The sequence below is a fragment of the Fusarium coffeatum genome, assembly GCF_003316985.1.
Source record: "Fusarium coffeatum strain FIESC_28 chromosome Unknown BRIP53273_contig_26, whole genome shotgun sequence".
In the NCBI taxonomy this organism is placed as follows: domain Eukaryota; kingdom Fungi; phylum Ascomycota; class Sordariomycetes; order Hypocreales; family Nectriaceae; genus Fusarium; species Fusarium coffeatum.
Genome location: NW_022157823.1, coordinates 254,064 through 279,637, shown reverse-complemented (window position 1 = coordinate 279,637; position 25,574 = coordinate 254,064). Strand labels below are relative to the sequence as shown.

Below are 25,574 nucleotides of genomic sequence, written 5' to 3'. Positions count from 1 at the left end.
TTGTAAGTGAGAGGACCAGTAATGGGACAGTGCCCGACTGGAACTTAAACACCGTTCATTTCACTGTCCCATTACTGGTCCTCTCACTTACAACTGCTGCAACCCGTACACTCCGAGTACTAAACTAGACTATCGCTGATATGTCCTCGGCGGATTGGAAGACCGTCTAGGATTCGGAATAGGAATAGCCCTATAAGTGGGAAACTTCGGTCCCCCAGGAACCTGTTCCCTCACAGCCGCAGGTCTAGGATACTGCACAGGCGTAGGCCCCCTAACAGGCACAGGAACCGGCCTGGTCCAATTCTGATGCGGCATAACAACCGACCAATCATCCTCCGAGCCCGAATAACTGCGCTCACTCCTTCTCTTCTTCACAGTTTTGACTCTTGGTCTTCGACAGCAACAGCATACTACTATAAACGCAAGTATGAAAGCGCCAACGACAGAACCCACGATAGCGCCGATCTCCGCACTCGTGAGACCGTCGCCGCTGTGCTGAGACGTTACGGGAACTGCGGGACGGTCCGTTGAGAGTGTGACGTGGGTGGTGTAAGTTGTGGATGGGAGAACCACTGTTTGGGTTATGACTTGCGCCTCTTGGCGGGGGATCATGTGGGGAGGGGACATTGTAAGACAGACAGCCTCAGACTAGTTCATACAGATAGGTGGGAGAAAGTGAAGGGATTCGCAAAAGTGCAGAAAAAGAAAAGAAAAATGCCGGGGGCCGTAAAGCACTTATTTAGAGACTCTGTCTCACGGGAGAGGCAACCTTTGCGCGAGACATATCGTCTGCTGATGCTATTTGGTCCCACGGCCCCCAAAGTTCTTCTGTGCCGGAACAGGAATGACTGACAGGGGATGTAACTGTATCTGTATGCGTTGAATGGTCAGTTGGTTGAAGTTGACCAATGGTAAGAGACTGATCTCAGAGAGGGGTGTGGTGGTGATGCAGGTTGGACTAGGCTGCCATAGCTATTGAAGATGACTGCGTCGGTCGAGTCTGCCTTTTCATGCGGATTTTGTTGGTTTCCTTGATATTGAGGGTATTTGTGGTTTGCAAATGATGTCCATGCAGGTGTTGGTTGATTAGCAAGTACTCAGCCTTGATGACTGCCGCGATAGCATCATTACCGAAGGACCAGCAGATGCAACGAGAGTCAGAAGCCAATATTAATACCTACCCAGAAAAGAATAGTGAGATAAAATGGAACAATGGATGCTACTCTCCGGGTATTTACCACTTACCATCTGCATCCACTCAAGCTTTTGAAAGGATCAATAACCCAGGCTGACTCGGAAGATAAGCGAGACCGATGACTCGATTTGTGATAAGCTGATATGACAAGATCTGTCATTGGAAATGTCTGACACCCATGAGAGTATTATGGAATCACTCCTACTGCCATGACTTTACCAAGAACGAGGTGACTGGTTATCTTCATTTATAAATTATCCTATCTTATTATTCCATCAAGTCTATCATTATCCATTACACATACATAAGCGCATCTCAAGCCTCCTTATCAAAATTATAAAAGAACTCAGCTCTCCACTTACACTCACACTCAAAAAGACCTCCAAATCTCCACCTAAACACATCCCGAACTTTTTTCTCAATACTCCAATTCTCATCCTCAAGTTCTAACCCCAGCATAATACACCTTACAACAAGTCTCCAGCACTCCTCGAGATACACATCAAGCTCAGCTTTATTCTCAGGATGAAAAGGCTCACCGGCGACGGGTAAAGTCCGCCTGGCTGTGTAGTTTGCGCTGGAGAGAATATCGTCTGACAATTCTGCTGGAAGACCCTTGTTGTGAAGGACTGCCTGGGCTTGTAGAATGTCGCTTGCGTGCGGTTGATAAGAAATTGGCTTTTCGAAGGAGAGTAACTCGTCGTAGGACATTAGACCGTAGGGGTAATAGTCCAGTTTGTAGTACCCATCGGGGACTTCGCCTGTTTCTTCGTAGGTCTTGCTTATGGCCTCTGGCAAGTTGTATTTGTCCACTTTCATAACGTGTTTCCAACGGGTGAAGTCGAAGGGTTTAGGATACTTTGTGAACTGCTCAGCCTCGATGCCAAACAGATCTCTGTGTGGATATGTCGCGATCGGACAGCCAGAAGATATCGTGCAGCTTCGAATGGCACGTTGATAAGACCCCAGTTCACGATATCCGTCCTCCCTCAAATCCGGAAAGCAGTAAATGATGTTGAGAATCAGATACATCGTCATGGCGTATTCGCAGAGCATATCCCAGCCGAGAGCATTGCCTTCGCATTCACAAGGTCCGCATGTCCACCACTTTATCAAATAACACTCATCTGAAGAACAAACTCGCAGTATGGGATCCATTTCTCCGTGCAGGATCAATGTTTTGATGAATTCGAGATTGCGATATGCTCTTCTGTTGTAATCGTAGAACTCGAAGCAGTCGTTGAAGATACGTTCTCGTTGAAAGGCTGCGGTTTGGCGTTCCTTGAGAGGTAATGCGCAGTCGCAGTCGTTTGTATGAGTACAGAGAAGACCTTTGTCAACCTTGGAGGAGCCATCTTTTTCTTTGCGATACCAGCGTTTGACTGTCGGTGTGATTTTCTCAACCAATTCATCTGAAAGAATAACTTCGTCTTTGGCGGGAGGATAGTATTGTGCTGGTCTATCGTCTTCACCGGTTATGTCCTTGAAGAAAGAGCCGACATTGATAGGGTCAAATTTATCAGGATATTTCTTCCTTTCTTGCTTTGCGTCAATAGTCGCAGTTTTTAAAAGTGCATCAAAGAATTGAGATAGTTTTTGTCTTGACTCTGGTGTATTTTGTGGATGAAGGTTACGAGCACCATGTTGACAAGGGTTCGTAGTCTTGAGCTCAAACACCGAGGCAAGAGTCTGCCAAGGCAGTCTTTCTGCTTGATGTGCCATGTTGTCGATACAGAGTGTATTTCAGTCTCGAAATATGAGAGAAATGGTTGACTTTATAGTCGAGATTATTTATAGTCTGTAAGTGACTGCGCCCAGCTGTGCCTTAAGCTAAGGTCAAAATAGAGTCATGTAACTTCACTATTTGAGTCTGGACCGAAGGATGCGCTTGCAGAAGAAGCGACAATACGAAAAGTCCAGTGACTCACTCATAATAACGTCATTAAGAGATCCGCTCAATGCTTATCGCGTTCGTATTCTAAAGGCAGCGCTTAGATACCAACATCCCAACTGCCGAGATATCATTCCAAGGGTATTAATACAACTTCTTCCAATAAATAGCATCAACCTTAACAATAGCAAACCTCAAAAACGGCCAACTCTGCACCCTCATCTTCAAAGTCCTCCTCCAAGTAGCAAGTAGATTCTGATCATACTCAGACATACCATCCTGCAAACAAAGCATATAGCAAAACAAGCCAGGATACGCAAGACAATTTCTCGTATAAGCGGGCCAGAACGCAGATTGATGGCGAGCGTCGAGGCCTCGTATGAACTTTATGACTGTTTGGATAAGTCCGCGACAGGATTGTAGTACTGTTTGTTCTGCGGGTGAGGTTTTGGATATTATTGGACGGAGGAGCGCGCGGAGAATGAGGATGTGCGTTGTGTAGTAGGCTACGTAGAGGGAGCGGTGGCTTGTTACTGAGTCGTCGGCTTCGGAGTCGTTGGGGGTGTCTCTTAATGATGGGGGAAGGGATTCGAGCCATTGGAGGAGGAGTTGGCGTGGACGACGGGCTTGGTCGAGGAGGGTTTCTAGGACTTGTGGACGAGATACAGCGCGAAGAGAGCTATTGGGTTAGTATTGAAGGGTAATAGAAGGGGATGACTTACAAGAATTGGCGACAGATATGACTAGTGATTTCCGTCAGTGAACATAACTGAATGATATAATCCGCCGACAATTTCTGAATATAATCAGGAACATCAACATCAATAACAAAATCATCAATCGTCAAAGGCTTAACATCCCAATCCTCTTCCGAGATCATAGAACATCTTCCATGCGTAACAGCTCTCCAAGTATACTCCACATAAACAACCCACCACAACCTCCTCCTCAACCTAACTTCCCAAGCCGGCAACTTCCACCCCTTCGCATCAACATTCAATCCCAAAGACTGCGCCATGGCAAGCATTGAACTCGCAAGTGACCAAACAAACGGATTCTCTACACAAACTGCATCAAAGGGCGTATGGTTGAGAAGGAGGAGATAGATCTGGATCGTTGATAGGCGTGGGAAGTGAAGTTCTTTTTGTAGACATGTGTAAGAAACTTGCCACAGCTTTGACACGTCGGGTTTTGAGTAGGCGCTGTCGAGACAGAGTTTTTCGTCCCAGGGTGTGAAGGGGAGGGCGAGGGCGTATAGGCCTGCTAAAAGACCTGTCGATGCGGTAGCAACGAAGTGTTCTAAATCTGCGAAGACTTGGGAGCGTGATAGAATTGGAAGCGACTCAAAGACGAATCGAAAGTATCTGCCATCGTTAATAAAGATACAACCCATTAGCTTTTGACTTACAGTTTCACAAGAGCAATCCCAGTCTCTTTATCAACCAACACCTCAAGATATTCCCTCTCATCAAGCGAACTCATACACCCACTAATAACATTCTGTCCCTCAACAGCAGTTTCCGTGCGACTCTGCAGAAAATGAAGCGGCGCATCACCAGTCTGTCTCCGATACGTAACGCGATAAAAGTCCACCTCATCATCCTTTGTATACGGAAAATGCTCCAGCGAAAACGGATCCGATTCGTTGGAAAACCCGATAAAGGACGTTGAGTAATGCGGTCTTTGATCAATGGATAATCTCTCGGGGGGTTGCGTCGGAGGACTGATAACAGCTGGAACATCTTCGGGTGGTGTTTGTTCAAACGTGGGAAGTTCGCCGTCTGCGAAAAAGTCAAAGGTTTGGTCTTCGCCGAATGTCAAGTTCCAGTTTATGTCTGCTTCGATGGGTTGCGGCGCGAGCATGTCGGTCAATGGCATTATACCAGCGCTATCGGAGGATTCTCGAGTAACTTCTCTTGTCAGCTTAACTCAACCAGGTACAACGATTTACTGCTCACCATCATGGTTACCAATTGGCTGTGGTGTCACACTCAAAGCAGTACTCGGACTCTCCCTCCTAACGCGACTATCCCTAGCCTTCTTATTCGGATTCCCAACAAACGTACACTCCCTCCCCGTGCGATCGCAAAGCTGACATGGCCGCGACGGATCAGGAATATTACACAGTACTTTTCGCGCGCGACATAAATCGCATGGTCTTTGTGACTTGGATCGATAGCGGCGCGTCCCTGCGACTTGGCGTGGTTGTGGTTGTAAAGAGGGAAAGTCCATGATTGTTGAAGATACGGATAGTGGAGGTGATCTTTAGTGGAGGCCGAGATACCGAGGGTCTGGTCGCGCTCATGTGACGTAGCTAATTAGTTTCGGGGACTAAACTGCTTTGTGTAGTGTTTTAGATTGAGTGTCGGTGGATTTGAAACCACTTTATTAGGTGTCTCAGCAAGAATACTGCCGGGTAGATAAATCACAATTGAAAGACACCACATCACGGTCAGGAAATGAAAGTAAAAAATAATAAATAAATGTGAAATAAATAGATGTAATTGTAATTCCATTGCTCTAAGCATTCTTGATATCTTGCTATAAAACAATTCATGTCATCATCCCTAAAGGAATCCAGTCCTCCCAAACGCCTCATCAATTACCCAAAAATAAAAACCATCATCTCGATATCATGTTCTTTCAAAATGTGATCACTCTAGAATCTCATCTAATACGCTCTCTTAAAATGCAATTGCTTATCGACTGGAAGGAGGAAACTCCAATCGACGATCGTGTTCGTAAGGTGTAGGTGCAGGAGAGTTAACTCTGGTAGTAAAAGCAGAGTCAATGTGGAAGTAGCTCTTGATAGAAGAGTACTTCTCTCCAGATGTACCTTCATCTTCCATGTATCGATCATCCTTTCGGATGATGGGTGTAGAGATCTTGCTCCCCTCTTCAGGCTTGGTTGCAGCCTTAGGTAGGACGCGACCACCGCCAGCATTGGACTGGGCGTTGTCGAGATCAGCAGCGCCCTTGGATCCCATGCCGTCCTCGAGGAGCTCACCACCCTCCATGACTGTGCGGAGCTCGAGGTTCTCATCCTTGGAGTAGACGCGGACACCAACGATGCAGATAGCATTCCAGGGCTCGGGCATCTTTTCCTCCTCAGAGTCGTACTCCTCTACTGCAGGGCCAGCGGCAGCCTGTTGAAGTCGAGGCTTGCGAGCCATATCGTCACTGCTGTACAGAGCCTCCCAGTCCTCGACAGGAGAGTCTGAGGACTCACCGGCAGAATCGTAAGCAGGTCGGGCACGCACAGGAAGAGGCTCCTCTTGCTCGACAGGGACGGGAGGGCCTCCACTGACAGGGGGCACCTCTTGTTTGTCCTGAGCGGCGTCGGCAGTGGACTCGACACTCTTGGGAGTAAAGTGAGGTGATCCAGTGGAGCATGAGATGACGCCATCGTCAACCTTGTGATCGTCGACAACAACAGTCTCATCCTTGTCATTAGCCGAGAGCTTAATCTCTTCGGTCTTCTTGCTCAGAGCCTCATCATCAGCCTCCTGAGCCCTCTTCTCAGCTTCAGCAGCCTTCTCAGCCTCAGCCTTAGCGAGTCTCTTTTTCCTCATCTCCTCTCGCTCAGCCTTGACCTGGGCGTTGAACTCCTCGTCAAGACGAGTTTGTTCAGCCTCCCACTCGGCGCGACGACGCTTTCGCTTCTCCAAGTTCTTCTTGGTCTGCTGCTTCGAGACCTCACGGTTGGTAGCGCGCTTCTCCCACATTCGGCGTCGCTCCTTTTGACGGCAGGAAGAGGCCTTCTTCTGATCCTTCTTCATGCGCAACTTGGTGACCTTATCCATATGGTCCCAAGCCTTGCTATGAGCAAGATCATAAGCATAACCAACCTGAGCAAGCTTCTCGTTCTCAACCCTCTGAGAAGCCTCGCGCTTGACGACCTGCTCAACAGACTGAGCATTGGAATCACGCTCAGCGCTCACCTTCATGTATACAACATAGTTACCAGAAGGTAGGTCAGGAAGCTCGACAGAGACCGAACGCTCCATCAGGTAGTTACCGTGAGATCGGACGATGTAGTCTTCGGCATTGGGGCTATCCTCGTAGTGAAGTCGGAAGTGGATGCGGAAAGAGTACTGGCCCTGAAGACCCTTGAAGTATCGACCATCAAGCTGTGAGAGGACCAAGACGAGAGGAGTGTCTTGGGTGGCCTTGATGTGGAACTTCTCGTGGTAAGCTGCCTTCCAAGGGACATCGACTCCAATCCAGCGTTGGCAACATCGCCAATCGCGGTCGCGGAAGAGTCGGGTCCGGTCGAAGTGAGAGTACTTGCGGACGAGATCCTCATAAGAAATCCAGAAGACAGAATCGCTACCGAATTTGTGGTCCATCTCCTCTTGGACCTCGGCGGTCCACTCCTTTGAGCCATCGCTCCAGGCACCCTCCCAGATACCCTTGCGGACCTTACCCCAGGGGTTGCGAAGCTTAACCAGACGTTGACCAGACTTGAGGGTACGGGCCTCTAGAACAACGTAGGCATGTCCCTCAGAGATACCGTTACGTTCACCATAGCCGTGCTCGAGCAGACCAGTAGAAGCACCAAATAGAAACTCGTCGTTGACTCGTGACATCTCCTTGTCCCAGAATTCGTCAATATCAAGGATATCAGACGTCAGAAGCTCGGTAGTCACACCGCCAGAGAGATCTTCGACACCCTCGCCGATCCAACCACCAGCCAATGACGCATAGTCGCCATGCGCCTTGGCGTAGGCCTTCTCGAAAAGGGGGACCCAAGTCTCATTTTGGTCTCTGCACTGAGCAAAGAAGAGAGCCTTGGAGCCAGTCTGATATGTCTTGCGATATACAACCTCATTATCTTCGCGGTCAATCTGCTGCAGCAGATCTCTCTGCATGCTAGGAGAATCCCAGCATGGTGACTTGAGATAAAGTTTGTCGTCAATGATGGAGTAGATCCATTCGCCATCACGGTAAAACACAAAACCGTAAATGCCGATCTTGGTGTCATGCGCGACGCAGATCCTCTGTAGGCCCTCTGGAACGCTGGCTAGGGCCGTCAGGCCAGCCATGATCCAGCAATCGCCCAAGCTTCCCTGCTTGACGTCACCACCACTAACATTTTTCATGAAAGTTGGCTTCTCGAAAATTTCATGCACTCGCTTGACAGCCTTGGGAACAGCAGCCTTGGAACTTAGTAGTGTTGTTCTGTTCAGCTCAAACTTTTGTGTTCCCAGGTTGTTCAAACAATGTCCCTTCTCATACTTAAGATCCCAGTCCTAGTCGTGCATTAGCGCCACATTCATGCATAGTCTGGGGTTTCCCAGAATAACTTACCAAATCCCAACCAGGATCTCTATACCGCATGTTTACTCGCTTGCATTCTTTGATGATCTTTTCGACCTTTCTTCGGCATTCCTCTGCAGCTCGCTCGTAACCAGCCGATAGGAGCTCATTGGAGTGGTATGTGGCAGGAGGTTGCACAGGGTCAAAAGGCAGAACGGCGAGGGCCTTGTGAAACTTGCGCTTGGAGAACTTCTTCCAAATTTGGTTGATGGACTTTTGAGGCGGAAGCTTCTTCTTCTTCTTCTTTGTCTTATCGTTGTTGTTATTGGTCGCGGGTTGGACGCGAGGCCGACGAGGGTCGTCGGACTCCTCTGATGAACTGTAGCCGTGCATGATGGCTAAATGTGATGACTGTTATGTGAAAAGAGTGTTCGTTCCAAGAAGGAAGGATATGGTATGGTAGGTGATGGTTGTATGGGTGTCTTGTTGGGCAACAAGATGAGACCAGCACCCAGAAGGTAGTGTAATAGTAATAAGATTTAGTAGGAACAAGTCCCGATAACAAGAGGAATCCAAAAGACAGGAACAGCGAAGCCGGAGGAAGAAGGCTATATATACGATAAGAAATGGGCGAGGGGATGGGAATGTTATCGTTGAATGGCACTAGTCGTCCGCCACCAGCTTTCCGAAGTCATTCAAGGGTCCACGACAGCGCAAAACGCAGCCCTGCAGATTGTACTGTACAGCTACACCGACAGACAAAGGGGAGGCCATGGCGAAGCTCGTCTGATTCCTCACGTGCCGAGCTAAGGGAAGCTGTTGAGGTACGGTATCGAGTACTGTGACTACAGTATCGAAAGACATTCTCGAAATGTACCATTGACGCACGGCGCACCTTGTGCACCTGTCGAGGGACCGTCTACCGTGTGGATTGGCGAGACGAGCAGCAAGGGTCTTCTTGGCGTATCGAAACCTCCCGGAAGTGGAAGTGTAAAGTGTACCGGTACCGATACACTATCAGTACCCTGACTGGGTAGTTCACTGGCTCGCCAGGAGGAAGCACTTTGCTGGCTCATCCCAGCGCCTGCTGAACTGTAGCAATCTCACCTTGAGACGGAAAGGTGGTTTCAACCCGGTTGCATAGCACAGGGTGCATAGCATTCCCCTTTCCGACCGTCCCAGCTTTTGTTGATCCAGATCGCTCTACAAAATTGGATTCCCCTTGGCAAACTTGACAGTTTGACCATGCGACCCATTCGACACACTTCAGACTGGAGTCGTGAAGACAGTTTCTTTCAAGACGGACAGTCCGATGCCGGTTTAGACCCGCTGTTGACAAAGCAGACAGTGTTGTACTGTACGACTCCGAAGCGAATAGCCAGCCGAATTTCTGGCGTGCCCAAAGATCTGTAATCTTTGCCATCCACCGTCAGAGACCATCCAAGTGTGCTTAATTCCGATTCGTCCAAATAACGAGGCTAGAACTCCTGAATCGTTGAGCCGGAAGTACAGAAAGGCCCCGGGCTGTGGGTCGCCTTTTTTTCTAGGGGTCCAACCTAGAACCCGACTTGGACTTCAGGGTCCTGGGGGCATCCTGGCTTGTCTCTCCTTTAAGGTACTTTGGCGAGGCAAACAGTGCGGGACCCGTTTGTCAGAAGCAGGGACGCATTCGAGGCTGCATCGGGTGGTAGGCCTAGAGACATGCGGCATACATTGTACTGTAGAATCTCCTGCAAGGACCATTCGAACACGGACCGACAGTATCAACACTGTTCCCCTGAGGCCTTCAAGGCGACATTGGTGCTCAAATGACTGGTCGTAAATGTCTCTGGAATCAGGTGGCTGGACCAGTTGGTGTGATTATTTCCAAGACAAATAATGCTTTTTCCATGAATCGCTAATTCGATTTCCTCCTCGGGTACACCCTTGCTTCTGGAACAAAGAGGCGGACAGTTATCAGTACCGTCAAGTACAGTACAGTACATGCCTCTACAGGTGATAAGCAATTGACCTATGAGCGGTGACGGATTAGCCTGGTTGTGGGAAAAGGGTGGCAACGCATCCGAGAACGGGGGTTCATCTGACTCTTTTTCTTTCAAACCCCCTTCTCTCACTAATCACTGATGAACCTCAGTGACCTGGCGACCTGAGTTGCGCAAATCCATTCTCTTTCACGACTCAGCGTCGGTTTCAAGTACCCATAAGTCGCCCGAACGAATAAGAAATCTCCCCCGCATTCTCGATCTTCAGCAAGTGTATTAATTCCGGAGATCGAGAGCTGCTTATGGAGAAAAAAGATAGGTAATGGGTCCCTGGAGTTATTGATTAGGGAAGTCCAGGCTCGGAGCACGACAGAGCCTCAAGTTGCGCGGCATGGGAATGGAACAAGTGTTTTGGGGCAAACCAACCAGGCAGGCCCTGTTCCAGGCGCAAATAATGTTTCCAGGTTCCCTTGCGGGCGGAAGGGTCCAGGGAACATTTGGTGACTCGAGCCGGTGCACAAGGTCCGATCGGCGGTTTTTAGCGCCGCGTAGTTCGGCTCCAAGCCAGGCCAAAACAATAGCGTCTGACTCGAGTATCGACAAAATCCGGGGTTGTTAATTTCTGGGTCTTTTTTAGAAGGTGGTTTTTGAAGAACGGGACTTGGGTTTTGGATGGGCCCAGCCTCGTGGCCTGTCTGCCTATCCATTCCACATCTACATGCGACGCTGACAGGAGCTTAGCTGCAGTTTGAGGGTGAAATGCGACCCTGGATGTAGCTAGTCGTAGGCAGAATGGTAGTGAATAGACAACTTCGCTGCTACCTGGGGCTGATGTTCGTGAGGCCTCAGATGTTGTTCAGCCGCATTGGTGCGCGTTCGAAAGGGAAATTGCATCTGCATCAGCATCATGCATGCAATGTTGGAACTTCGAAAGGTAAAAAAACGCTCATTTTATCAAAAGTCTTGGCTCCTGCGACCAAAGATCCGTGTTAGTCACTTATCATCTTAGCCTAGAAGCACACTCCTGGTCGCCTGTGTCCCCTTGCGAACCAGCACTTACCTACCCAGATTTCGACGATCTGTGTTCCCCCCTCAAATGCTTCTGCCGTGATACCCCACAAGCTTATCTATCGAGCGACAAGTTCTCTGCAGCTGTAGTGACGAGCGAGTGTCATGGTTGTAGTCGACGAGTATCGATACTGTACTGCTAGCAAGCCGAGCGCTAGGCGGCTAACCACATGCGAATGACGCAAGATTCGACGTAGATGTTGAATTCAAGCTTTTGCAGTAGCGCAGATGTCGATGTCATTTGTTGAAAGATGGTGGTTCGATGTATCCGCGTGGTTGCGTTGGATGTGCAATGTTAGTAATTGTGGAGATGGCAACCACAGGAAGGTGCGCCCAATCGGTCGGGGAAGGAACAGGGTCATCCAGTACCTAGATTACGATAAGGAAAGATTGACTTCAACGTTGGGGTTCTCAAAAGAAAGTAATTTCATATTGAACGACAACTAAGTAAAAAATGAAGCAATGCTTGCTTGATCAATGCACAATGCCATATGCGCCTGCTTCCATTAACCATTGGGTATATCCTCCTCGGTATGCAGCATTCCCTTCCCTATCCTCGGCCAGACAATGATAGTATGCCCTCTTCCCAGCCATGCTCTTATTGCTTGCCCTTCGTATAAACTCGGCGGGCCTGTCGGTAACTTCTGATAGCGTTCAGATGGTAGGAGTGGTTATTTTGATCCGTATTGTTTGCGCCAGGAGGGTTATTCAGGAACGTAGAGGAGCTACCTCTTCTACTGCCATTGACCTCCCCTCCGGGCATGCTCCCTAGGCCGGGAGGCAGGGAACTTACGTGAGACATAGAAGAACTGCCTCTTCTACTACCGTTGACCTCCCCCTGGACATGTTCGCTAGGTGTGAAGGCGAAGACCCTATATGAGGCGTGGGAGTACCGTTTGGCGCAGGCATGTAAGAGGCCCCTCCCATGCTACCCATTGTAGAACTCCCTATGGGATAACTGCCCATGGGAGAAATACCCATGGCAGAACTGCCCGAGGTGGATGATTGAGAGAACCCTCCCGTAGTATATCCCATGGGACTATCTGTTGAGGTATACACTCGAGGTGCCCATCTAACTTCGCCTGGGGGGACACTGGGTTGGCGTATAGGCAAGTTCCGTTCATCTGTATGTTCCCATGGACTACTGCTTGGGCTGGATGTATGATATGCCCCTGCAGCATTACTTCCCATGGAGGACCACTCATGCTCCGCGAATCTGGCTGTTCCCATATCGCGCACCACTTGTCTACGAAGTTCCCTATCAAGGGAAGAGGGGACAAAATCGGCTCCAGGTGCCATGTCGTGCTGTCGAGATGTATTGGCTGGATAGCGAGGTGCAGAATTCATTGGGCTATTGAGAAAACCTCCATGTAAACCATTCGCATTGCCATTATAAGTCGTGGGAGGCCTATAAATGCCGACATTGTTGATACTCTGGCCGTTGGAATTATTTTGTACACTATGCAGTTGTCCCTGAGGCATAGTCCCACGATCCATAGAGTTACCATTGCTGTTACCAAAAGAAGCATTTGATGGCATAGACGAGTATCCCATATTGCGCGGGATGTTGCCATTCATGGTACCATAGCCAACCTGAAGCGGAGGCCCAACAAAACCACGCCTGTCGTAGCCATAGCCGTAGCCATTACCGTTCAACGGCCTTGAAGTATTAAGAACAGCTATCGGTTGGGTAGATGAGGGCGGGGGCATAAGGGGACGATTGGCAGTGGTCGGGGTATTTTGAACCGGTGGTCGAGGGGCAATGTTACTGAAGCTTCTCCTAGGTTCCTGGCCAGTGACAGTCTTCCGATGGGTGCGTTTGGCAGGCTTCGAACACTTTTTTGACACAGAAGGCTTCTCCTTAGAGGCAGACGGAGGAGGCTTTGGGGAGTCATCATTTGATGAGGCTGCACTAGCGGCTGGCTGTGACTCTCTCGGGCAGGGCAAGGGAAAGGTTTCTTGGGAATAATTAACAAAGGAACGATCTTGTGGGTGGTAATGGTAATACCGACCGATTTCCCGTTCAGGTTGTGGAGGTGCGCAAAAGTCAAAGGGGTTACCATTCTCCAGGATACCGTCGCCGCCGCCAAAGCCACCTGTGGCCGGTCCCAACGAAGACGTCTCGGCTGCTTGACAGTTCAAAGCATTGCCTTCATTGGAGTTCTCCTGAGGGGTCAGGGCAGAGGGGGGTTGAGAGTAGAGAATGGGAACATCCGGAAGGACCAAGGGCACGCCTTGACTGTAAGGCACAGGGTTGCTAGATTCGGGGGTAGGATCTGGAGGAGAGCCGGTAGTTTGACTCGATCCAAGTATCTGATCTCCCGCGACCTGTGAACTCCCCGTCTCCTGGGAGGTTTCGATCTCTGAGAGAATCTCCTCAATGCCCGCTATAGGAGACAAGTCGCCGAAAAAGTCTTGTAAAGTTTTAGTGTCAGTGTTCATGGGGTGATTGGGTTCTCTCTTACTGTCAAACTGGTCTCCAGTGTCATTGCCGCGCGGGCTGGGACGTCCTAACAACACATCAGAGTTGCATTAACGACTCCCAGGGAGCGACTTACTTGGTGACATCTTGGTATGAATCAAGTCTACTTGGTCGGGTATAACACTACCTTGGCCAGAATTGGCAATATACCTATGTTTTGGGACAGTTGTTGAAGTGTCTGGGGAGAGTATGAACAGGAAAGCTTGAGGAGGACCACTCCCGTTTTATAGAAGGAAGTCCCAAAGGACCTGAACTCCCCATTGACACACCGATGCCGCTGATTTGGACCGTCTGTTCCTCCCTACCTACGTACCGCAAGCTGGACAACCCCCTTCTCTAACCCTAAACCTCCGCTGTTGATTCCTTTGCCTTCCATGTGAAGTCGGCCCCATCTGATAACACAGCGCATCGCAACTCTGGACCAACCGTTTGTGCCGTGGCTTTTTGTCCAGTGCCATCTCAATCCTAAACTCAATAAAGAAGCGCCGTGTATACGCCAGTGTCAACATTGTCGCTTGTCGCGGTAGTTTAGGTCAAGCCTAGAGGTGTCTTGAGTGATCGATAGAGACCGGGGAAGTCTAAGAAACGCGGCATGAAGCTCAAGCGCAAGCTGGGAACATCCGTGTAATCGCATCGCGCGTCTCAAGAGCGAATCCGAGCTGTCAAGTTCAATCGCTGTCGCATTCGAGCTGCACAGATTCATCGTCGCCGCTGTCTGCTGTACCCAGTATATATGGTTCAGGTGAAAGTGTAAGTCAGAAATTCAGCCTGGATTTGCATACACACCCACAAGGAGCCGCAAGCCTTGTATTCCCGAGGAATCACTATCTAGACCTTTGACACCTCCGTGCGAGATTCTTGATTGGTGTATTTCCCCTGAATGTTGGCAAACCCTACCGCAAACCACGTGGCAGAGTAGGGCTGCATCTGATAGAATCGGTGTTACTTCCCAGCGCTGTGGATAAGATAAGATCTGATAAACTTTCCAACAGGCTTGCAGCCTTGCTGTCAATGCGCCTCCTTTCTCTGCCGACGTGTTCTCTTGGTGAGTTCTCGCCGTCGTAAGCGCGCGGCGATGTGGTCCCGGGTATGGAAGTTTAACAAGCGCGTCGCCGAGGTAGTAGAAAGGTGGCTCTGGCGCTGTAGTCCATGCTATCCACATATTGAAGCCATCAGGCAACTTCCTCCGGGCAACTTGTTGTCGCATGTTGTTCCCGGTTATCAGATTGTGGATGAAAAGGCCTCATTTCGGAAGAACAGGGTCATTGGTTTAAGGAAACGATAACACATCAGGGAATCGATTGGTTCGTAGCAAATGTGTTCGGAGCGAATATGTTCGGGTTCGTCTTCTGGGTTGTAGAGGGCAAAGGGTGGTTCGGGTGTGATGATTGACAGAGACAGTGATTCCCAACACAACATTGTGCTGGGTGAGTTGCTTCGAGGAAGGTAATACTGGAGGACATTGGGGATGTTATGATGGCCTTTACATTTGGTAAGATCTTGGAGACAGGTATAGGTAACAGGGGTCATCACAGCAGGTACTAAGAGATATTCGACAGAGTCCCATACTGCTAACCAAGTAAACGATCATTCTTCCAGTATAATATGAAGCTACTGTGAGGGTGTTAGTGTCTGATCCAAAGCAATGAGTGTAAAGTGATTGGCTAGATCCGTCGAGCAGAGGCAGCCAGTGAGGTGAGTCCACAAACAGAATGTTAAGCGTATGAGCTATAAATAGCCTCTTGGACTCGGCGATTTCTCGTTCCAAACCCATCCATATTAGCTCTTTCTTTTACAAACAAAGGTACACCAAAATGACAAGATGCACTTACCAGACTATTGACACTTTCTTTCATACAGAGAAGTGTTACTGACTTCTATTCCAGAGTCATACTGGCTGGGTCGGGTCACCTCTTACTTGAGACGAATTTTGGACGACACTCATCATGTGCCCCATATGGACATCACGTTGGAGACGAAAGGGTGGTCTCTCCTTTTATATCTTTTATATATTTTTTCTTTCATTCTCTCTTTCTTTTTAGGAGAGGTCATATTCCTTGGCAAAGACTGGGCCTATGATATCAGGGTAAGCCAGGGTATCATATACAGGGGTATCGTACTGTCGGGTGATGTATCAATATGGTCAATGACAAGGGATTAGCAACAGTATTTTGTGTGTTGGATGTCATGATACTTGGATGAAGGAGTAATGTCGCTGATGCCAAAGCTCGAAAACACGTGATGGTTGAAGATTGAAAAGTTCGGAGATGTCCGAAGAGGAGAAGTGATTATAAGGAATTTCTCTGGCAGGTAACCCTAATCCTCTGCTTTGTTCAAACCTCTTTTACTTTATTGTTAATTTTGCTGATTTGTTAAAGCCCAAATCGTGCAGTTATCGGAGTCGATGCGTCAGACATTGAATTCTATCGAGAGGAATTCTAAGTGTCATTGTCCCGGACGTTGTAGCCAATGCATATGTTGCCACTGAAACCCTTCTTCTGGTATCTTTCGTTGTTCATGCAAAACAATCGCATCAAAGATATGGGAAAGCGAGAAGGCACACTCTGATATGATCGATCAAGTATCAATTTCATTTGGCAAATCCGAAACTCCTCTCGAAAGAATCTTCATCCTTCTCATCAACCTCAAAATCAAACCTTGTAACATCCTCAACATACGGCCACAAGTACTGACTCGTTACCCTAGACAATGATTAACTCCTCGATCTCCATAACTCTCTTGCTTAACTCACCTATGATGTTCACTGCTGGCTTGATACTCCGCCAACGCAGCAGGACTCTCATGAAAACTTAACAAACAGATTTGATAACCCTTGCTACGCTCAATAGGATCTGTGATAGACGGACCGCCTACGGCGAGGCGTTGGTTCTTGACGCAGGAGAGATTCTTCAGGGTCTTGAGTTCGGTTGTGAAGGTCTCTCTATGGGAGGGGGGGACCTCGGGGCGGAATTTGAAGAGAACTAGACTGTTAGTGAGACTTTGAGAGGGGAATGTTGAAGGTTCGAGACGTACCGATGTGGACGACAGTCATTTTGGTTATTTTATATGTGTTGATTTATTGTTGGTTAGTTAAGTGATCAAGGTTGGTAGTATGAGTTAAATAGGTAGTTGTGTTGATAAGAATCCACTCACTTACAAGCGGACTTCTCCCGTCGTTCGGGAAACACCCGCTTTGCGACCTCAACACGCCGTTACACCCAATGGGAGTCCAGTTAGTGATTTATTTTAGATTATGCGCCTCGATGACTGTACTCTTAGAAAACTTGAATAGAGACAGAGAGTCTAGACTAATTGACATCACAACACAGAAGGCAATCACCATGGTATGAGGCTCAGTTTTGAGGTTCTTAGATCCAGGTCTCACTACTCTAAGTATCTAGTCTAGCTCTCACTACAATCAGTATCTAGGTATCATTGCACTCAGTATCTAGGTCTTGCTACACTCAGTATCTCGGTCTTGCTACACTCAGTATCTAGGTGTCTCCTCGCTTGATATCTCAGTAGGGTTTTACTATGCCCAAAGTCCATGTCCATCTACCAATTTGCCTTGCCTCAACATCTTGGTCCATCAATCTACTCACCTCGACTGTACTCAACATCTAGGTTGATCCGTCTGTCCACTTTGACTGCATCCTTACTCTCGTCCATAGATGTTGAAAAGCTTCTCACCAGGAGCAGCGCCTGCTTCAACGACAGTCTCATTCTCCTGCCCGCCGTCCCGAACGTCCATGACACTTATAACAAGCTCCCATCGACCAATGTCCAACTCGAACCAATACCTTCCGGCTTCAGTAGCCAGCCTGTTCTGGATACGGTCCCAGCATCTGCGCACATTGGGCGGAATGTCAAAGTTACGATCGACACGATACTCCTTTCCCTTAATGTATGGATAGATGAACTGCTGCGATGCATCAGGACTCACAAGTCGGAAATTGAGAGTTTGGCCAGGTCCGAGCTCACAACGAGGCTTTCCAGTAAGCTTTCTCAGCAGTTCTAGCCCGCCGGTCGCGACGCAGCGGGTGCATTTCGCAAACTGTCTGCCCCCTGGCGAGATCATGGGCGAAACGTTGGAGTATTCGTCTCGGGAGGGCGGGATACAACGTCCTCGGATAGGATGATGACACTCTACAAAAGGTTTCATCACGGCTCTGCATTTGGGACAGGAATACTTATAGTGTCTTCTCTCTTTGGATTGAATCCACTCTTCAATGCAACTCTGACCAAACATGTGACCACAAGGAAGAATGAAGGCTTCATGACAGAGGTTACCGGGATCTTGGCCGGGAGAAGTGGCCATTAGTTCAAAGCAGATGTCACAGGTGAGACGGAGGACACGCTTGTTGTCGGGATCATCTTTCACTTCCTGGAGAAGGGTGGGCCAGTTGGTATTGGTGATGGGGTCGGTGTTGATAGGATCGGTAGTGCTGGGGTCAGTGCTAGGATCGGCGTCGATAAGGTTGTTGTCGGTAGGGTTGGTATCGGTAGAGTCAGTGTCGGTAAGGATGGTGTTGGCCAGGTCGGCGCTGATAGAATCGGTGGTGGACTCCATGTCGGGCAAGCTATGCTTTGATGATATGTTAGATTGAGGGATGTCGCTTACCAAAGAGTTGGTTTGGAAGGGAAGAGTTGTTTGATCGGCCATCGAGAACGGACGGTAGCATTTTGGAACATCTGGCACTGGGAAAGACGGGGCGAATTTCTTTGTTCATTGACCGACCAAGCTGAATGGAGAGAACTGGTTCGTCGCAGTGGTGAACAATGGGGCTGAGCAGCGTCTTGTTCAAAGAATAGCATAGCCTCTGAACAAGGTGATAGTTCTGACATGCTGAGTGCTGCTCTCTGCTTGTTCATTTGATCTTCAGTCTGTAACCCTGAGTCACTTGAGTCCAAGATACGGCATTAGATAGAAACGGTATAGAATTTATCATGAGAGTGTAATAACTTGAATTCATCTATCTAATACTTCAAAGCCTCAGCCCCAACCTTTTCAGCCTCAGCATTCAAAGCATCAATCTCAGCCTGCACAAGCGGAATTCCCGTCTTCTCCCTCTCCTTCTGATTCAACTGCTCAATCTCACCAGGGAAGTAAATCCTCTCCACTCCAGCCGCCTTTTCAGATCCCACAACCCGCTCGTACAAATACTGCATTCTCTCGCGGAACTCATCCAGACTCATAAATAGATCAGGCTTGATAGCCATGAGGAAATGACCAACGTCTGCGGGCTTGGAGGGATCGTAGGGGCCGGTGACGTGGCCTGCGAATGCTGAGCCTGAGAGAACGCCGGAGAAGACGTCCATCATTATGGCGAGGGCGGAACCCTTGGGGCCGCCCATGGGGAGCATTACGCCGCCGAGGGCAGCTTCGGGATCATCGGTTGGCCGTCCCTCTGCATCGAGAGCCCAGTCCATAGGAATCTTCTCTCCTCGTCGCTTCGCCTTGTAAATCTTTCCCCTAGCAGCCACAGAAGGCGCCATATCCAAGATAAAACTCTCCATATCGCCCTTTCCAGGCGCACCACACGCAATAGGTGAAATACCGATAAGCTTGCTCTTGCCTCCAAAAGCAGGCAAAGCAGGACTCGAGTTTGTGAACACCAAACTCATCATATTCTCATCCAAAGCCTGCTGCACAAGCCAAGCACTCATACCAAAATGGTTAGAGTGCTTGATACTCGCCATACCAATGCCAAAGACCTTTGCAGACTCAATGGCTGCAGCCATGCCCTTGTGGGCAGCGACGAAACCAAAGCCGTTTTGGCCGTCGACTTGAGCGACGGCTGGGGTGACTTGGGTCAGGATTGGTTGGCCGGTTGCGTTGAGGACGCCCTGGCGGATGCGCTCCATGTAGGAGGGGATGCGGTTCATGCCGTGGGTATCGACGCCGCGGAGGTCGGCTGCTATGAGGCAGCGAGCTATGATTGCAGCATTTTCTTGGGGGATGTTGTTGCCTTTGAGGACGTCCTCTACGAAGCGTCTAGCTTCTGAGGCTGAGACGGGGAATTTCTGAGAGGATGTTGCGTCTGCCATGGTGGACGCAGGTGAAGAGTCAAGTCTTAAGACAAGGTGGTGTATCAATTGACAATGTAATCAGTGTCTTGTTCGTTGTTGTAAATGATGATTGTCTTACAAGAATGAGATGAGATAGCCAAGCTTTAATAGACGCTATCTCCAGGCTGTGCGGGGAAACCCCGTTCTCTATGTTTTTCTACTAGCGGCGACTCCCCGCGCGACACGGAAATTCTCCATCTTCCATCCTCACAATATGAACCCGGCACTGAACATTCAGTGACCAAGGAAATTGCGATAATGCCCGAAACCGATAACCAAGATGCTGGGACTCCGTCCGGGAGGCGGTCGCGCACGAGGAGCGGTCAGCCAGGACGGAGAAATCCCCGGCTACGGATGGCCTGTCTCCGCTGTCAAAGGCGAAAGATCAAAGTACGTGCACCATGGAACGGAGCAAAGCTCTGTAGCTGACTGGTCTAGTGTGACGGCGACTTACCTACGTGTAAGAATTGCCGTAATTCTGGTGCCGTGTGTACAGATGGGGAATCAGCTCGTCTGAAAGACTTACCTCGAGAGTAAGTACCACTATCTCCATCAATGACTACACTAACCGATAGTCTAGATACATCTCAACACTGAAAAATCGGATATCATGGCTAGAATCAATAGTCAGGTCAAGATGTCCTGACGTGGATCTCACTCAAGACCCTCCAACAGACATTGAAGGTTTGGATGAGACCATTCTTGAAGATACAACACTTCAATCACCCGCGCCAGCACAAACAAGCACCCTCGACATCTCAGAAACAATCCAAGAACAATCGGCTGTTGAAACACCCAATCAACCAGTCAGCAGGTCCGCCCCAGGACCTAGTGCAATAACCCATGAAATCGGTCTCGTATCACTCGGAACAAACCAAGATCCCAGATACATCGGTCCATCAAGCGGATACTTCCTCGCGCGTGTAATGCTCGATTCAGTATCTAAACAAGATGAAAGACTCAGTCGAAATGCACCATTTCCTACGAAATTGGTCGAAGCGATCCAGGGACCTTTGCCTTTGCCGTCGAGGGAGATGGCGACGCAGTTATGTGACGCTTACTTCAGCGCTATTAATTTACAGTATCCTATTCTTCATCGACAGACTTTCGATGGAATGATGGAAAGGGCTTATGAGCAGGATAGTAATGATCCGGTGGTCAAGTTCCAGGTCTTCATGGTTCTAGCCATCGGCTCAGCGGTGTTATCTGGTCGCATACGAGCGCGCATCCCAGCAGAGTCATACTGTCTTTCCGCGCTCCAGTATCTTGATGAACTCAACTTGGAAAACTCACTTCAAGGCGTGCAATGTCTTTTGCTACTTCTCATTTTCACAATTCATAGTCCCTTTGTTCGGGTGAATGTGTGGTATCTGGACTACCACTGCATCGCTGCCCTACTTGATCTCGGACTACAGAGAAATATCAGTGCGGGTGCTGGTATCTCTTTGCTAGAGCAGGAGATGCGGGCGAGAATCTTTTGGGCTATTTACACGTTTGATCGTGTCATTGCTACCATGATGGGAAGGCCTATTGGGATACGAGATGAGGGTTGTGAACTTCGGGTAAGTGTACCAACTCCTTCCAACAGACGAGTGACGAATTGACGATTCAGATGCCCCTTGGTTTGTCAGACGAGCAACTCGCAACACCATACCAACAAACCACAGAACAATCAAGCGAAATGCTCTTCGCAATCCACCTCTTCAAAGCCGCAAAGCTCAACTCCGAGATAAAATACATTGCTCAAAGCATAGTCCGCGACTCACCTCGCTACGCATACCCCCGCGTAATCGACATAAACGACTGGCAAACCACCATGCTCAACAACCTAGACGAATGGTCAACCCAAATCCCCCTCCAAAACGATTCATCAACGCTCTATCTTCAAATAACTTGTAAAATCCGCTATCACAACCTCCGCATGCTTCTCCTACGACCAAGTCCCGCAATACCTAAACCTACCACTGAGGCTTTAGTGCAGTGTCATAAGAGTGCGAGGGAGAGTATACAGCTTTTTGATCAGCTTTATAAGAAGAATCTTCTCGTTCATAGTTGGACTACTTTTCATGGACTGGTACTTAGTACGATTACACTGCTTTATTGTATCAAGGTCGTGCCGGAGATTGCGCGTGGTACTGAGATTGATGTTTTGATGGCTGATCTGAGTATTTCGCTTAGTGTGCTAAGTGCCACGGGCGAACATTGGTCTGGTGCGAAGAGGAGTAGGGATATTCTCGATGAGCTTGGCAAGTCGACGATTCGCTATCTTCGCGAGCAAAGTCGTTCAGTTTCTCGGACTACGGACCAAGGACCTGCGCCAACACTCGCGACCGAGGTATTGGACGTGAACCTTCAGATGGATACATCATTGGACAGCATGGGCTTCTTACAGAATCCATTCGACGACTGCATGTTCAACGATTCTTTCGCGGGATACTTTGAGACGGATTCTGTCAATGTTGATAACATTGTTCGAGACCTTTTCCAGGATTTTATTCCTACATATCCTAGCGAACTATAGCCCTTGCGGCCCTTGGGCTGTCAAGAAGTCAAAGTCGGCACCATGCTCTGCTTGGTTTACGCTTCGCATGTATAATCCTCTATATCCTCTCATTCCCTCCCTTTTAACCCACGGTTGCGCACTCGCAGACTCATCCTTCTTTTCAAAGCTCTTTACCCTTTCTTGGATTCTTTGAGATAGTTCTTCGTCTGAGAGGTCAACTGAGAGTTGTCTCTTCTCAACATCTAATGTGATAACATCCCCATTCCTGATGACACCAAGAGGTGACTTCGGATCCGCAGATTCAGGAGAGATATGAAGTCCAATAGTTCCACCCGCAGTGCCACTCATGCGTCCATCTGACAATCTTAACATATCCAATACGCCCTGCGAAGCAATCTTTCGAGGGATCGGAATCATGCCTGCTTCAGGCATACCAGGATTTCCCATCGGACCAATGTTCTGCAGAACAAGAACACTGTCAGGTGCGACGTCTAGGTCAGGATCGTCTATCCTGGCGGCCATGTCTGCAGAGTTGGCGAATACCACTGCGCGACCGGTATGATTCAGGAGATGTTTGTATTTGGAGGCGCTGGCTTTCATTACCGCGCCGCCGGGGGCGAGATTGCCGCGGAGGACGACGAGAGAGGATGATGGGTAGAGGGGTTCATTGAAGGGGTGTATGACACTTAGTTCTCTTGGGACAGAAAGTAGAGATTGTTGGGCGATTTCTTCGCCCATGGTTCGGCCTGTAACAGTCATCGCGTCAAGATGCAGAAGGGGCTTGAGTTCGTGGAACAGAGCGAGCATGCCGCCTGAGATCATTAGCTTAGCCCATCACTTGCCATTCAACGAAACTTACCGGAGTTGTGAAAGTCGGTCATATAATTATCACCACTCGGTTTCAAATCAACCAACAAAGGCGTCTTCCGTCCAATCTCATCAACAGTATCAAGAGTGATACTCCCCGCAACACCAGGATGTCTACCCGCAATAGCCATAAGATGCACAACAGCATTCGTCGAACCACCGATAGCTTGAAGCACCGTAATCGCGTTCAAAAACGACTCGCGTGTTAACAAAGCTTGTGGTTTCATACGTTCACGGTCGTTACATGCTGATACAGCAAGACCACCTGTTGCTTCTGCGATTCGAAGGCGTGTGGCTGACACTGCGGGTGCTGTTGCGCCGGCGAAGGGCATCATGCCTAGACCGACTAGGATGGCTGCCATTGTTGATGCTGTGCCCATTACACCGCATGTTCCTCCCTTTACAACGTCAGATAGAGAATCTCATATGGAGTAGGGGACTTACTGTTGGAGCTAGTTCATCGTTTATGGCTGATATATCCTCGATATCTATCGTTCCAGCTCTGTACTTGGCCCAATTATTGCGACAATCCGTGCAAGCGCCGATACGCACTCCGCGATGACTACCAGGCATCATTGGACCCGTAACAAGATGAAGAATAGGCTTATTTGCAGAAATGCCGCCCATCAACTGCGCAGGCGTAGTCTTATCACAACCTATCATATCTCAGCACATCTTCACTCCCATACAAAGAGTTGTAACTCACCTCCAATAAGCACAACAGCATCACAAGGCTGCGCAGCAATCATCTCCTCGGTATCCATACTCATCAAATTCCTCAAATACATACTCGTCGGCGACGAAAACGCCTCATGGATACTAATAGTCGGAAAATCAATCGCAAGTCCTCCATTGAGCTGCACGCCGCGCTTCACAGCGTCAATAAGCTGTGGAATGTTGGCGTGACATGGGTTGAAGCTGGAGTATGTATTCACAATCCCGATTATGGGCCGGGAGAGTGCGTCTTCGGTGTAGCCGAGGGCTTTGATGAAGACTTTGCGCAGGAAGAGGGAGAAGTGGGCGTCGCCGTAGGAGGGGAGGTTTTGGCGCAGGCCGGTTGTTGAGGTTATGGGGTGGGAGAGGTTGTAGTCTGCATTGACTTGGTCATTATTTGAGTTTGTCATTTTGAGTATGAGATGTTTGAGATGTTTAGAGTTGAAGAATTGGGAAGTTACAGATTGACCTATCATTAAATATGTATTACTATCCTGGTGTTGATCATCGTGAGTAGACGGGGGAACCCCGCCGGGTATCACGCAATACTGCCGAATTGCCTCACGGGAGTCTCCCGTGTAAGTCACGGAAAAGCACCGACTTACACCAACAAAAAGTAAATAAAAGGGTGCACATCTCGATACTAACTACAATCATAGATCCAACTCAATATCGTTATTATTCATCTCATTCTCACAAATGCTCAACCTCAATAACAAGGTAGCCCTGGTCATCGGCCTCGGTCAAACAGGCACCGAAGGCTGGGGCATCGGCGCAGCAAGTGCCGTGTCCCTCGCCCGCCAAGGAGCCCTCATATTCGGCGGCAACCGCACTCTCGCCTCAACGAACAAGACCAAACAAACCATCGAAGCAAAAGGCGGAACATGCGATATCCTCGCTACAGACGCCACAGATTCTTCATCCGTGAAAGCGCTGGTTGATGCGTGTATGGCCAAGCATGGAAGGATAGACATCCTCCTCACAAGCGTCGGTCAATCACAACCTGGAGATCCTGCATCTATGACTGAAGATGTCTGGGATGCGCAGATGGATATTAATCTGAAAAGCGTGTATTTGGCTACACATTATGTTCTTCCTATAATGAAAGCTCAAGGAACCGGTTCAGTGATCTGTATTTCCAGTATCGCTGGTCTTCGATACATTGGCAAGCCGCAAGTAGCGTACAACACTACAAAGGCAGCGATACTACAGTTTGTCAAAGCTACGGCTGTTATATATGCGGACAAGGGTGTGAGGCTGAATGCCGTTGTGCCGGGACTTATGGATACACCTTATACGAAGAGTATGGCGGAGAGATTTGGAAGGGATTATAAGGAGATGTGTACGGTTAGGAAGGGACAGGTTCCGATGGGGAGGATGGGGGATGCGTGGGATGTTGCGAATGCGGTTGTGTTTTTGGCGGCGGATGAGGCGAGGTATATTACGGGGCAGAAGATTGTTGTTGATGGGGGTATAACCTCATCTACGGGTAGGGCTTAGAAGAGGTAGTATATCATTGAGAAGCCAGCATGATAAATCGTTCT

The 25,574-nt window shown here is 48.9% G+C and overlaps 9 protein-coding genes across 9 annotated transcripts; 2 read left to right on the top strand and 7 right to left on the bottom strand.

Annotated features, from left to right (window-relative positions):
- Positions 1-1,510: 1,510 nt before the first annotated feature.
- On the bottom strand, positions 1,511-4,949 carry FIESC28_00961 (uncharacterized protein; the record flags this gene model as incomplete). Its single annotated transcript, XM_031155112.1, has 4 exons — positions 1,511-2,737; positions 3,513-3,765; positions 3,809-4,450; positions 4,495-4,949. 4 exons carry the CDS (start codon positions 4,947-4,949, stop codon positions 1,511-1,513), a joined length of 2,577 nt encoding a protein of 858 aa, XP_031020907.1.
- An 836-nt stretch (positions 4,950-5,785) lies between these two features.
- Positions 5,786-8,738, bottom strand: FIESC28_00960 (uncharacterized protein; the record flags this gene model as incomplete). The annotated part of the gene is made up of 2 exons (XM_031155111.1): positions 5,786-8,338; positions 8,397-8,738. The coding sequence occupies 2 exons, from the start codon at positions 8,736-8,738 to the stop codon at positions 5,786-5,788; spliced, it is 2,895 nt and encodes a 964-aa protein (XP_031020906.1).
- A 3,446-nt stretch (positions 8,739-12,184) lies between these two features.
- Positions 12,185-13,963, bottom strand: FIESC28_00959 (uncharacterized protein; the record flags this gene model as incomplete). The annotated part of the gene is made up of 3 exons (XM_031155110.1): positions 12,185-13,809; positions 13,861-13,905; positions 13,954-13,963. 3 exons carry the CDS (start codon positions 13,961-13,963, stop codon positions 12,185-12,187), a joined length of 1,680 nt encoding a protein of 559 aa, XP_031020905.1.
- A 2,504-nt stretch (positions 13,964-16,467) lies between these two features.
- Positions 16,468-16,929, bottom strand: FIESC28_00958 (uncharacterized protein; the record flags this gene model as incomplete). Its single annotated transcript, XM_031155109.1, has 3 exons — positions 16,468-16,579; positions 16,630-16,858; positions 16,911-16,929. 3 exons carry the CDS (start codon positions 16,927-16,929, stop codon positions 16,468-16,470), a joined length of 360 nt encoding a protein of 119 aa, XP_031020904.1.
- Positions 16,930-17,532: 603 nt separating this feature from the next.
- FIESC28_00957 (uncharacterized protein) lies at positions 17,533-18,447 on the bottom strand (the record flags this gene model as incomplete). The annotated part of the gene is made up of 1 exon (XM_031155108.1): positions 17,533-18,447. The coding sequence occupies one exon, from the start codon at positions 18,445-18,447 to the stop codon at positions 17,533-17,535; it is 915 nt and encodes a 304-aa protein (XP_031020903.1).
- Positions 18,448-18,854: 407 nt separating this feature from the next.
- FIESC28_00956 (uncharacterized protein) lies at positions 18,855-19,925 on the bottom strand (the record flags this gene model as incomplete). The annotated part of the gene is made up of 1 exon (XM_031155107.1): positions 18,855-19,925. The coding sequence occupies one exon, from the start codon at positions 19,923-19,925 to the stop codon at positions 18,855-18,857; it is 1,071 nt and encodes a 356-aa protein (XP_031020902.1).
- Positions 19,926-20,226: 301 nt separating this feature from the next.
- On the top strand, positions 20,227-22,467 carry FIESC28_00955 (uncharacterized protein; the record flags this gene model as incomplete). The annotated part of the gene is made up of 4 exons (XM_031155106.1): positions 20,227-20,336; positions 20,385-20,406; positions 20,522-21,508; positions 21,559-22,467. The coding sequence occupies 4 exons, from the start codon at positions 20,227-20,229 to the stop codon at positions 22,465-22,467; spliced, it is 2,028 nt and encodes a 675-aa protein (XP_031020901.1).
- Positions 22,468-22,546: 79 nt separating this feature from the next.
- FIESC28_00954 (uncharacterized protein) lies at positions 22,547-24,440 on the bottom strand (the record flags this gene model as incomplete). Its single annotated transcript, XM_031155105.1, has 5 exons — positions 22,547-22,567; positions 22,624-23,261; positions 23,309-23,714; positions 23,761-23,972; positions 24,023-24,440. 5 exons carry the CDS (start codon positions 24,438-24,440, stop codon positions 22,547-22,549), a joined length of 1,695 nt encoding a protein of 564 aa, XP_031020900.1.
- A 289-nt stretch (positions 24,441-24,729) lies between these two features.
- On the top strand, positions 24,730-25,530 carry FIESC28_00953 (uncharacterized protein; the record flags this gene model as incomplete). The annotated part of the gene is made up of 1 exon (XM_031155104.1): positions 24,730-25,530. The coding sequence occupies one exon, from the start codon at positions 24,730-24,732 to the stop codon at positions 25,528-25,530; it is 801 nt and encodes a 266-aa protein (XP_031020899.1).
- Between the last annotated feature and the right edge of the window lie 44 nt (positions 25,531-25,574).